This window comes from Phodopus roborovskii, unplaced genomic scaffold, assembly GCF_943737965.1.
Source record: "Phodopus roborovskii unplaced genomic scaffold, PHOROB, whole genome shotgun sequence".
Classification (NCBI taxonomy): Eukaryota; Metazoa; Chordata; class Mammalia; order Rodentia; family Cricetidae; genus Phodopus; species Phodopus roborovskii.
The window spans coordinates 22,131,493-22,144,999 of record NW_026126469.1 but is presented as its reverse complement, the minus strand read 5'-3'; the positions used below and the strand labels follow the sequence as shown (position 1 = coordinate 22,144,999).

At 42.5% G+C, this 13,507-nt stretch overlaps 1 protein-coding gene across 1 annotated transcript in view; it reads right to left on the bottom strand.

The window, feature by feature from the left end:
- Hgd (homogentisate 1,2-dioxygenase) overlaps positions 1 to 2,805 on the bottom strand; it is a 46,960-nt gene extending 44,155 nt beyond the window's left edge. Inside the window, exon 1 of the mRNA XM_051191454.1 lies at positions 2,660 to 2,805. Within this exon, the coding sequence (XP_051047411.1) occupies positions 2,660 to 2,674 (15 nt within the window). The 5' untranslated portion in view covers positions 2,675 to 2,805. The remainder of the gene's footprint in view (positions 1 to 2,659) is intronic.
- Between the last annotated feature and the right edge of the window lie 10,702 nt (positions 2,806 to 13,507).

Genomic DNA, 13,507 nt, shown 5'->3' with positions numbered 1-13,507 from the left:
CTGGCTGCCTCAGCCATGGCCCGAGGTCATTTTCCAGCTGCCCTAAGGAAACTCGTGAATGAATTTGGAAATGTGAGCAGGTAGGCTCTGTGGATTTGATTAAGTAAACAGTTTTGGAGATGGAGAGTTTCCCCATTATTTGAGGTACTCTAAGTGAAATCACATGTGTCCTGTTGAGAAAGCAGAGATCTGAGTAATACACTTCGAAGATAAAGGAGGGGCTGCAAGCCAAGGAATGTGGGCTTTCTAGAAACTGAAGCCAGAGAAATATTCCTCTTCAGAGTCTCCAGAGGAGCTCGATCATGCTGACACTTTGGTGTTGGCCCAGGTGGACTGATTTCAGATAACCTCTCTGCAGAAGTGCATTAGAATTCATGTGTGGTCCTAAGCTTGCAAATCTATGGTGATTTGGTATAGCCCGATAGGAAACTGTAGGTCATTTCAGACCCAAAGCTATGGAGTCAAGTGTCTGCTAATGGGGCCCAGTGTCTGCACGTGAAACCAGCTCAGCATTTGAGAAATGGCAGGACCAAGGCGACATAGTCAAGAGCGTAGTAGCCCACCTTACACCTCATGGAATTATTTCAGCTCTTTAATTTTCTTACTCTAGTCGTGCTTTTATGTAAATATGATTTCATTTGAGGCTTTGTGTTGACACAGCCATTGAAATGATGGCAAAAACACGAGGAACATTTTAAATTAGGTTTTATAATGTTTATTGATTGGGATGGGTGCACTTCAATTTGGCTCTCTGTGTTAAGATTCCTGACCTCTGGAGATGACCTTTCCTTCTGGAGATGAGACAGCAGGCTGGGCAAGTCTTTGAAACTGAGAACAAAGGACAGCCTGCCATTTACATGTGGTGATGTTTTGCATAATAAGTTGCTTAAATATAGCGGTGGGACAGGACTTTAGATATGATTTATTTATAAATGTTTCCTCCCTTCATGAGCTTCCTCATAGGATTTCCATCATAAAACAAAACTCTTATGGACTCTCCTTCCTCCACATCTTCAATTGTTCTGCTGCATAATGGTCCCCATTATCTATGCCCACTCCTCTTTGGTTCAGATCTGCACACGGGTCTCCTCCTGGGCACCCCTATTCATGCAGCAGCTCCAGCTTAGCTGAAACACTGGGTTCCTGGGATACATGGCTCTTTCTTCATGTTTTGCATCTTCACACATGATATTCGTTTGGCCTAGTCCTTTATCACTTCACCTGGGAATAGCTTTCTTGCAGGAATTTCCACATTAACCGTTATGCTATGAACTAGCCCCGAATGAGAGCCAACTCTTAAGTCTGGTGTGAAGATGAAGAAGAAAAACTCTTTGCTGAGGCACTAAGTGCCTTCAAGGTGCCTGCTAATTAGAGAGTTGCTTGATTTACCATCCCAGATTTTATTGAAAAGCTTCCTGGCAGTGTTCAATCCCTGAATTCCAGGAAAAGACCAGGGGAGTCTGTTCCACTCAGCTCGAGCCCACAGGACTGAACGTTCTAGTTCTGGTTTTGTGTGGTGAGCTGAACACTAGGCAAGAGATTTTTACACAGGGAACATACTCTTCTCCCTGATCCAAGGGCACCAGTCCAGCGGGTGCTACCAACACTCTTTTTGGGACCTGAAATTTGAATTCCAACAAACCCAAGTTCTGTTGTGGCCTCCATCATTTACCAGTAGGGACCTTGGATGAGTCCTTCAGTCCCTATGAGCCCTGCTTTCCTTGTTAGTTTAAAATAGAAAAAAGGGCACCTATGCCCAAGGTTTACTGTGAAGAGTACTAATGCATAGTTGAAACCCCTAGCTCCAGTAGCACATGGCCACTCATTCTTCTCAAAGGCACACTAAATAAAAAAGGACTATTCAAAGTTGAGTCTCAGCCACCAAAATGATTAAGCAGGTTAAGTACATTGAACTGGCTGGCCTGAAGCAGCTCAGACACAAGGATGATGGAAAGCACCCGGGAAGGACGCACATAGAGAAATGCATGTGTCCATTTAGAAGGGGAATTTTCAACATGCCCGCTGATCCACGCGACAACATTAGAAATCAACAAAGGTAAGGGTACAATTACTTCTTCTGTTACCTTTCCTGTGTTTCCTCAGCACAATCATACCCGCCAATACCTCGATGTACCATCTGAACACAGGGCCTTAGGTCAGGCCTCCTTCAAGTGTAGGTGTGTGTGTGTGTGTGTGTGTGTGTGTGTGTGTGTGTGTGTGTGTTTGTGTGTGTGTGTGCGCGTACATGTAGGCACATGAGCCTATAGAGGCCACAAAGGCTAGATAGAAGAAGGTGTCAAGAGCCTTTAGAACTAGAGTTGTGAGCTGCTGCACAGATTCTGGGAACTGAACTCAAGACCTCTGGAAGACCATCGAGTGCTTGCAACTACTAAACCTTCTCTACATTCCCCCACCCATGAGTCTTTTTCAACTCTGGAATCAGAAAACTCCATAAATTCTTGCTGAAGAAGGCACAGTCAACTTGTTAGCGATCTCTCCACTCTAGCTCTTCCCTCCTCTCTCCCCTTCTTTCCATCTCTTTCCTGTTCTTTTTCTTGTGTTGGGAGTTGACACCTGCTAAGTGCACACTTTCCTGTTTAAGTGACGCCACGGGTATACTCTCCAATCTTAATCCAAAACTAACCAGATTGTTTCTTACCTTTAACTCTGTCATTTTAACCCAGGCCGGGGAGTTTAAGAGACACCAACGCTTCTGCTCGCTTCTAAAACCTCTCTGAAGTTTTGTTTTCACCAGCTCATCATGTCTGCTTGATCAGCACGTCACTCAAGGCAGAGTTGCTTAACGGACTCACTGGGCAGTAAGTCCAACGCACTTACATCAAAATTCTTGCACAATTTTTTTTTTTTTTTTAAATTGACCCCAGGTCATTTCTGAGAGCATTTGCAGAGAACTGGTTCCTTTCACTGGACACTGGAGGTAAATATTGACCAATTATTTGTTCCTCTTTAAGGAAGCTTTTTTTTTTTTTTTTTTTTTGCCTTCTCCCAAGGGCGGAGACTGCAAACCTATCCAAGAAACTGTGGGAGTTAGCACCTGCCAGATGTGACAGAATTCTCTGCAGTCCTGGCTCAAGCCAGGAAGGGGTGGAGCCACTCTTCAGTGACCATGGAAAAAACATGATGTGCTTTGACCCAAGTGCAAGAGCTGCAGGAAGAAGGGGCCAGGACTGGATGTGCCCCGCCATCTCCCTGTCAGTGTCTCCCAAGGATGAGCTCAGCTCCCAGGGCTGGAACTGTTGAAAGCCTCAGTGTTGCACTTAGAGCAAGCTCGGATGTTTGCTGTCGTTTATCTTAATTCCTTAAAATACGTTTAGTATGCTTATATATTCTTTAGTCATTTGCTTCCAAATGCCTTTAGTCCTCTGAGAGCCAACTGCTCTCTAGCCGTCTTCTCCTGGACTCCCTCGTCCTTCATCTTGGTCACTTGTTGACTGGTGGTGTTCAGGAAGGAAACATACACTGAGGCTTGTCTGTGCCAGGTTTTTCCCACAGACATTACCTCATTTGCTGTCACAAAAAACAATTTTTGCAAACAAAGTGGGTTTTATTATTACAAACTCAGACACAACAGCACAGGGAGGAAAAGCAGCTGAGTGGATCAAACTAGGTGATTTCCAGAAGTTAAATTCTAACTTACATGTTGGCAAAAAAAAAAAAAAAAGGCGCTAAACTTTTGCAGCTAGAGGTTTCTGACAGTAAAAGATTATTGAGCTGTGACACTAGCTAAAAGGTAAAGGACCAGAGTCCCTACATGAATGACACTACTAGAATATGTCCACCTAACCTAAGCAGTTGGGATGTTTTGTAATAAAATCTGGGAGAAAGGAAACCAAAAGCATTTACATGGAACCTGTACAGGCTACAGATAAGACGTGCAAGACACACAAGACCACAGAGGCTTAGGTCAGTGCAAAGAAAAAAAAAGTATTGGTACTGTTTGCTTGGTTGGCTTCAAAACCAGAATGCAGTATAGGCCTGAAGAGTGGGCTTCAGCATGCAGAAGAGGGACATGGAAGTGTTTTTCTTTGCTGGTTAACCTTGAAATGTGAATTTAAATGGCCTTCTCTTACCTCTTTATTCCTCTATTCACTGGCACATAACTTAATACAGGGCATCTCAGAATGGAAGGAAAGAAGGAAGGAGAGAGGAAGGAAAAAGAAAGGAAGGAGAGAGTAAGAAGGAAGGAGAAGTCTTCTTGTGGACCATTTCAACAGTGATAGAGACTACTGATCCACAGTATTATTGGAGGGATTATACAGGGTCTTAAGCCCAGACTAGGAGGGCCAGGGAAGATGTCTGGCCCAGGTCACCTAGGAGAAGAGTTAAAAAGGGCTTGGGCAAAGGGAACAGTACGTGTGGAAGGAAGGAAGGAGGAAGGAAAGAAGGGAGAAGAAGGAAGGAAAAAGGAAGGAAGGGAGGGGAGGCATAAAGAAGGGGTGAAAAAGAAACTATTATAATAAATTACAAACATTGCCCAGATTCTTCCGCATGTTTCTGTGTGCCCCTTGAGTGTGACTCTACTGTTTCTTCCATCAAGAGAGTCTTTAGCTGGGCATGGTGGCATACAGCTTCCACCCAGCACTTGGGAGGCTGAGGCAAGATTTTGAGTTCAAGGCTAGCCTGGCCAACACAGTGAGATGCTATATAAAAACAAGTCAAGAGTTGGGGGTCTTTTTCTTCTCTGGATCTTGGTAAACAGAAAATGTAACATGGTGGCTTGAAAAATTGGCCATAGATACATGTGCATTTTCTGCTGTCTCAGACTAATATATAAAGAGGCAGAATCAGCTTTCAGGGGCCAGGTGGCAGCTCCATAGCCCACACTAACCGCCACACATATGGATGAAGCAATCTGACTGCCAGATGACCACAGACATGTATGTGATCCCAGGTGAGAACCCAAGAGCTGTAGCTAAACCGAGCCCAGATTGTTGGCTGAAGGACTTGTGACCAAACAGAAGGGCATATTTTACACTAATAAGTTTGGGAGAAGTTGGTTAAAGGTGACAGATAATTTAACCATATAGCTAAAAATCATGTGCCAGGTCAAAAATGGATCAAGGAGGCCAATCTGCATCTTTAGATTATGGGACTAAGCCAGCTTCATAGGTCAGGATTTTAACATACTGTAGTTGCAGTGAAATGATTTGCCTGTGTATGAGGTGTTCCATACAGAGGGAAGACTTACAGGCTATGTAAGTAGAAATAAGAGGTGTTGGTACAAACTCATGGACCGATTTCTGGTAGGCAGCTTGCAGGGCATCTTAGCATGTTAGAGCATAGACAATTGACATTGTGTGGTATTTAAACTCTGGAGTTTATATGCAAACTTGGAAGTGCATGGAGACCCCTGTATTACGGTACAGCATGCAAACTCGAAGTAACTAACTTGCTTTAGTGGGTAAAAACCAATACAAAAGATCCATTAAAGACAAAGGGAAGGCTTCACTGCTTCAAGTCTCTAAGGAGCCAGCTTTAAAGACAGGCTTAAGAAGTGTTTCACAGCTGTGTGTGGTGGCAGTGCACACCTTTAGTCCCAGCACTTGGGAGGCAGGTGGATCTTTGTGAGTTCAAGATCAGCCTGGTCTACAGAGAGAGTTCCAGGGCATGTAGAGAAAGAGCCTCAAAAAAAAAAAAAAAAAAAAAAAAAAATGCTTCTTTGTGTGAGACTGAAGGAGTAAGAAGAAGGTGATGAGAGGTTCCTAGTTGGATGAAATTTCCTTTAGGGCTCTGAAAAATATTTAAACCAGAATTAACTTATTAATAGACTTTAGGAATTCCTCCTATGTGGGTTAACTTTATCTCCTGCCTTCTCTATAACAATGATTCAATAAATTATTTACTTTGCAATTACTATGGCAGGTACTGTGAGGCACACCTCCAGGGAATGAGAGTTAAAAAAACAAAACAACAAAACACAGGTACAGTAGCCTTGAGTCTTTGTCTAATGGATTCCGATTTTAACTAACATGTTCTTCATTCAGTCTTCCTGTGGACCATTTCAACAGTGATAGAGACTACTGATCCACAGTATTATTGGAGGGATTATACAGGGTCTTAAGCCCAGACTAGGAGGGCCAGGGAAGATGTCTGGCCCAGGTCACCTAGGAGAAGAGTTAGCAAGTGCAGTACACAGTGTGGGAACAGTGACTGAAAGTAAGAGTGGGTGGGGGTCCTATTGAGAAGCCTTCCAGGAACAGAAATGCTTGGGCAGACTTCTGAAGCAGAGGAAACAGAAGGGACCTGCCTAGGAGAGCCACAATTAAAAACACATCCAGTGGAAGGGTGAGACTCACTGCCAAAGGCATACTGGACCAGAGCAGAGCCACAATACCCAAGCAATGAGCAACAAAAACAAAGATGGTAAAACCTGGAGCAAGGAGGGGTTTGATAACATTGGGAATGTGTGGAGCAGTGAACTGAAAAGCAGGATTTGAAGTCGGCAGGTGTTTGCTGCTTTCTGATCTAGCCGATAGAAACTTGACTCTCTACAGAGGCTCACAAGAAAAGGTCTAACTCTCAGATACCAGCTAGTCAGGGAAAGGATCAAAGACAAGCATAATAAATGGCGATGAGTCTACAGCCTGAGTGTTGGGATGCACGCCTGCATCCCAGGTACTTTGGAGGCTGAGACGGGTGGTGAGGTTCACTTTAGCCTGGGCCACCGAGACCAACTTGGGCAACATAGTGTGAGCCCCGACTCAGAAAAACAACGAAAACCAAACCCCCAAACCCCAGTATTCTCCTGTCCCCACTGCACTTCCAGGATTTTCACAATTTGTATTCCACTCTTTAGCTCCTAAACTGAAGACTCTCCTCCAGGTCAGTGGCCTGAAATATGACATATTTGCATAAATTTGTATTAAATATGGAATGCAAAATTTCTGAAAATGTTCAATGTGTTTTATTTTTTGTGGGGTGTGCGGTGTTGCACACATCATAGTGCACCTATGGAGTTTGATGGCCCACCTAGGCTAAGCCATCTCACAAGCTTTGAAAATATTTCTCTTCTTTCTTCTCCTTTGTGTTTTAATGAATGAATAACCTGTACATCTAAAATAGCAAGATTGTACCATCTAATCCTGCTTTTTTCAGTTTTACATTTTAGAAAATTTGTTCACACAAAAATAGATATGAATGAGATTTTATCCTCACTTCTGAATTCAATGTCAAAAATCAGCCATTTCTCATTAAGTATTTTCTAATGATCTACACTTCAACACCCTACTTAGGTTTTTCTTTGTGTTGAAAGGGAATAATTAGAAACCTGATTAGAAAAGGCTTCATTTCCCAGCTATTGGGACCATTTAAGTTTAACTGAATATTATACTTTGTCTAACCTGTTTACTCAGAAAGGGCTAGGGAAATAAAAATGTTAATTTTAGAAATCATTTTTTTATATTTTGTTTCTTACTTTGACAGGCTAGAGAGAAGCACTGTCATGAATGTGACAAAGCCTTGGTTTTTGTTCCTTTTATCGACATAAATCAACTATACATAGTAATGGGCTTCATTATGGCACCTTCATACATGCATACAGTGTATCCCAATCACACTCACCCCTTGTCTTTACCCTCTTGTCTCCCCTCATTTCTTCTTCCTTCCAACTGCCCATCCTGTAGCAGGCTTTCTTAGACCACCAGCACCAAAATCGTGACAAAGAGGCTTATTAATTATGAACACTCAGTCTTAGCTTAGGCTTATTTCTAGCTAGCCTTCTTTCTTTAACTTAAATGAACCAGTTTCTATTTTGATCTGCGTGCTGCCCGGAGGTTCGTTTACCTCATCTGGGTACTGCCCATTCTGCTTTCCTGGCTTCCCCCCTGCCCCTGGCTAGTTGGCCCCCCTTTTCTCTCTACCTGCCAGCCCCGCCTATCCCTCCGGTACCTAGCTACTGGCTATTCAAGTTTTTAGTTAGGCAGGCAAGGTAAAACAGCAATACATCTTTACATAGTTAAACAAAGATTCTAGTCCACATCAACCCACTTCTACTTTCATGACTTTTGGGTTTTAGTGTTTAGTGTTCCAATGAGCATGTCAGAGTTGCCTAAAGAAACAACAGGAGAGAGTCTGTTTATAGGTTTGGGGGCATTTTCTAGTGATGCTGTTCCTAAGAGTCCTGGATTAGGTTTGTTTTCTCTGTCAAGTAAAGATTAAAAAGGCAGGAAATAAACCAGTCTCAGCAAGCACAGGTGTTTTATTAAAAGCAAAGTGCATGGGCCCCATCCCATTCAAGAGGCAGACTCCTTTCCACAAGTTGGGAGAGGAGCCAGACACTGAAATCTACTTTTCTCTTGGAGGGCTGGGGGTTTTAAAGGTGGCCTAGGACAGGTCTGCTCTCCTCACTTTGGATTGGTCAGCTTAGTCAAAGGGAAGTGGGCTGGCTGGCACATAGCCTGTGTGTAGACCTGCCTAGAATATAAGTTTAGTCTGGTCAGTTGAAAGGGGCCTACCCAGGGGAGAAGGTGAAGCCCGTCAGATCTTTGATCTGGGTGAAGAAGCCAGAAGTATGCCACCTTTCTCTTTATGTCCTCTTCCCCTCTCTGTCTGTAGAGAGCTGCCTCCTGAATGTCTCTCAACCATTAACTGTATAAAAATCCCTGGTGGGGGCATGGATTCTTCCCCCATCAAGACAGGGAGTTGATGGATCCAATCTTGTGCAGATCTTGTGTGGGCAATCACAGCAGTTGAGTTCAAGAGTGTAACCGCCGTGTCATATTTAGAAGCATCCACCACCACCCTGAGCCTTCTCCGTCTCTTCCTATTCCTTGTACAATGTTCTCTGAGCCTTAGAGGGCATGATACAAACACTTCATTTATGGCTGAACATCCAGTTGTCATTTATTCTCAGTACTCTGTCCCTGCAGTAACTGCAATCACTACCAAAAGAAGGCTCTCTGAACAAAGATGATAGCTGTTAGTTGTTCAGAATGCAATTTGATGGGTAAACCATGTCTATCTAGCAAAACAATAGCAATAGCATCCCTACTAGGGCAAATGGGCTCTTGGGGCTTATAGTACCAGACACAAATTCCTTCCCATGCAGTGGGCATCAAATCCAATCAGATAATGGTTGGCTACTCCACAACAGACCTAGTATTGTTGCAATGCTGGGCTCATCTTATCTAGCTAGTTGATACTGTTGTACACATGGTCCAAGGCTGAGAGGACTGTTGATGGCAGTATCCCCAGCAGTCTGCAGAGCATCTTCAGGCACTGAGGGCTAGCCAGCATAAACCAATCTAGCCTGGTTCTTGCTTGATTTCTCTGTACTGTGATGAAGGCATGGGGTATCTGCAGAAATGTGTTCTGGTGACCAACCAATAGCAAGCAGCAATAGGTTGGCTATCTTTGTTTTCAGGAATTCCACATTTAAAAAAATGTTTTAAAGAAAAATGTTGACAGTTACTTATTTTCAAACTTCCTTGTTGCATTGTTTTTAAGATTTACAAAACTGAAAAATTGTTTTAAAGAAAATGTTGACAGTCATTTAACATTTTCAGATCTTAGTTCTGGTTGTTTCTGCTTTTTACTAGTATATATCAATTGTACAAAACAATGGGTTTCATTGTGCCATTTTTCACATATGTATATTAGGTATTGTGATGTTATGAATAAGAAGGCTACCATAGGCTAATAACTTTCAATGCTTAGTCAGTAGAGAATCTCCGATAAGATTAGAAGGATTAGGAGGTGTGGCCTTGTTGGAGGAAGAGTGTTACTGGGAGTGAATGGGCTTTGAGGTTTCAAACACCCATGGTAGGCCCAGGTTCTCGCTCTGCCTGAGGATCAGGATGTAGCTTTCAGTTACATCAATGGCAACATGCCTGGCAAGCTTGCTGCCATGCTCCCTACTGGGATAATAATGAACTAAGCTTCTGAGACTATAAGCAAACAAAATGCTTCCTTTCATAGGAGTTAACTTGGTCATGGTGTCTCTTCACAGCAGTAGAACAGTGACTAAGACACATAACTAAGATGGGTATATTTAAAAATAGCTATGGAGATTGGTACAGGCAAAGTCCTTAAAGGAAGTAACTATTTAGAACTGTCCTTTTGTTGGCATCTGGAAATCTACCACAGTACTACTGTAGGCCAATGAGTTGTTCGTTTGCCAGTGAGGATAAAAGAACTAGCAGCGGGCTACATTCATAAAGCAGGTCAATTCTGTTGAAGGTACAACACAGAAGTCAAGCTGGAAAATGGGTCCCTTAAAATGATCTGTGCCTACATACCTATTGATGAGATGTGTGTGTTCATCCATTTTAAGACCACTGGTACCCCCTTCCCACCCACCCCCAAAATTGGAAAACTTCCAGGAAGGTGGGGGTCTGCAGTGTGGCAGACCCACTAAGCCTCCACTGCAGGATGACCCTTACAGCTCAGGGGGCTCCAGGACAGACATCTCCAAATAAGAGACAGTTCTGAGCAAGCTGTTACATCTTGGCCAGGGACTGCGTTTTCTACCACTACTTGGTAAAGCTTAGCAGTTGGTTAGTTGAGGAAACAAAACACTGTCAACAGAAGGGGTGTGTTATAACAGCCAGCAGAGTATGGATTAGCAATAGCTTGGACTAGAAACAGGTATTTGTAAGAAAACATCATCCCCAGGAGTGATAACAATAGACTAAAGTCAATATCTCCTGGTTTACCAGTAGGTGGCATGGCTTCAAGAGGGAGAGAAATGTACCAGATCACTAAGGAGAGATTAAAGTTGAACGTTGGTAAGCTTTGTTACAGTGGTACTCAAAACGCACACGATTTACAATCTGTGTATTTGTCTTCCTGAAAGGCTGGAGCCTCACCACCTGCATTGGGGTTCACTTGGTTTGTCTGTCAAATATATAAAATCTGGGGGCCAGAGAGATGCTTAGTAGTTAAGAATATACCTGTAATGACAGCTCCAGTGATGGGAGATGTCATTCTGTATATGTTTCTCATACTGGTTAATGAATAAAGCACTGCTGGTCAACAGGAAAGGAAGATAGGAGGGACTAGGAGACAAGGAGGAAAGAGGAAGTAGGAAGGAGGAACCAAGATGGAGAGACTGGGGAGACGAGACGCTGGCCACTTTCCCCAGTAAGAAGACCACGTGGAAATACATAGAAATGGGTTAATACTTAATACAGAGCTAGCCGATAAGAAACTAGTACCTGGCCAACAGAATTATATCAAATACAGAGTCTCTGCGTGTTAATTGGGGCTGGCGCGGCGGCGGGACAAGACTGGTGGCGGGCGGAAAAACCATACTTCTTACACTCCAGGGATCTAATGCTGTCTTCTGGCCTCTGCAGGCATGATTCCCGCCCCTCAACCCCCCCCCCCCCCGTCCATCCCCTCCCCACACACAAGAAAATTAGAGACATCCAAAACTACAAAATGTTACATTATTGCATAATATAGAATTAAGTGTTGTGAAAGAAAAAGGATGAAACCTTGGAATCTGAATTTAAATCCCCCCAGTTTGAAAGCAACTGATTGGTGGCCCATGGTGGACATGTGGATACATTGTAACTAGAAGTCATCCTATGGGATAGTCCTGGCAAACTGACAATCTCCACTGGGATAGTTGAGGTCCAGGGTTAGACTTCCTGGCACCCTTCTTCCTGTGCAGTGATTTAGCTGTCTTTCAACTATGAAGAAATCCATTTCTCATTTCTTTTCTTGCCCCCCCCCCCCAATGCTTAGTCTCTAAATTTTAAGGTATTAAATCAATGCAGGAATCCCACTGAAATCATCAGTTTTTTTAGAACAGGATGTCACCTGTACTTTTAAAAATTCAAGGAAACCACTATCTATTAAGTATCTGTACATATAGCTACCTGTGTTAAGTGTTCTAACACACACCACTGAGATGAAGATAATGGCAGCAGTTAAGAACACATTCCAGTCTGATGGCCCAGGACATTGGTTCCAAGAAGTCCATTTCAAAATGGACAGAGAATAGTGATTATACAGATGAACACCCCAGGGAAGGTAAGATAAGGGAAGACATCTTCTTTTCTCATTCATGGTGAAGGCACCAACAACAGGTAGATTAACAAGAGAAAAACATACAGATTGAACCTCAAACAAGCAGGGTTTGCCTAACGACAAGGCATAATCACTCAGATTCTGCCTGATGTCTCCATCTTTGAGGATATAGATGCTCCTTCCTCCCAGGATGAAAAGTAGGCATGTGGAAAAAAGGTTTTTCTGAGCAGGTTCATGGAAGAAGCTGCTAGTTTTACAACTCGCTTTGGTGGAGAAGGAATAAGGAGGGATATGAGTACCCTCACATTTTTTTTTTTTTTTGTCATTTTCTAAGATGCCCAGATATTGTATGATGGAGTAGCGTGTCTGCACCCCATTGGTACTGAGGTGGAGAGACCACCTAAATCTTCAGTTAGGTTCCAAGTAAGGGAATTGTCCACCCAAAGCACAAATGGATGCCTCAGTGCTTTTACATTTGGTTCCCATTACACTGGATGAGAATATTGGTCAAAAACTGTTATTCAGGGAGAAAAACAACAATAGATAACAGCTATTACTAGCATGATGGGAGATGTCATTCTGTATATATGTTTCTCTTATTGGTTAATGAATAAAGTCCCATTGGCCAATAGAAAAAGAAGATAGGTGGGACTAGGAGACAACGAGAATTCTGGGAGATGTAGTAGAGAGGAGTCAAGGTTTAGGATGTGATAGAAGCTGTCCGGACCCTTTCTCCGGTAAGATAAGACCATGTGGAAACACATAGATGGATGGAAATGAGTTAACATTTAAGACAGAGCTAGCCAATAAGAAGCTCTAGCCATTGGCCAAAAGCTTTATAACTAATAGAGTCTCCGTGTGTTATTTTGGGAATGATGCCGCACTGGGACCAGGCGGTGGGAAATTGCTCACAACACTAGCAATTTGCATTATCAACAAGGTAAGATAATTAAGACTCAACACGTCAAAAGAGAATTCTAGCAGTTACAGTAATTTATTCTTTGTATTATATTAAATTGTTGTTCACAAGTAGTATGCTATATGTCTTTAAAAGTCATGCTTCAAGAACATTCATTCTTTTGAGGGTGTCTGAAAATGATACTCATTTGTTAAGTGGCTTTATTTGCTGCTACATATACTTATAACACATTTACTTCAGATGATAGATTAAAATTTATTTTTTCTTAGGAAACTACAGCTCAAAACTAAATGCAATATATATATTAAAAGTGTGAAACTCGGGGTGACACTCCCCAGCTTCATAATGGCCACTTTAACTGTACTGAAGCTTACTGAGAGATAGAGACCTTGGGTCAAATTAATTTGGGTGTGTAATGCTTATTTTATTTATGAGTTTTTTAAATAAAAAGTGTATAACATTATAAAGAAAAACTATGGTTCAAGGAATCAAGCTGGTAGAAGAAATGGGATTGAAGAATATTATTAATTTATCAAGTCTGACCTTGTAACCATCACTGATGGGTTGCTTTTATTCCCTCATCCTTTAAAATAA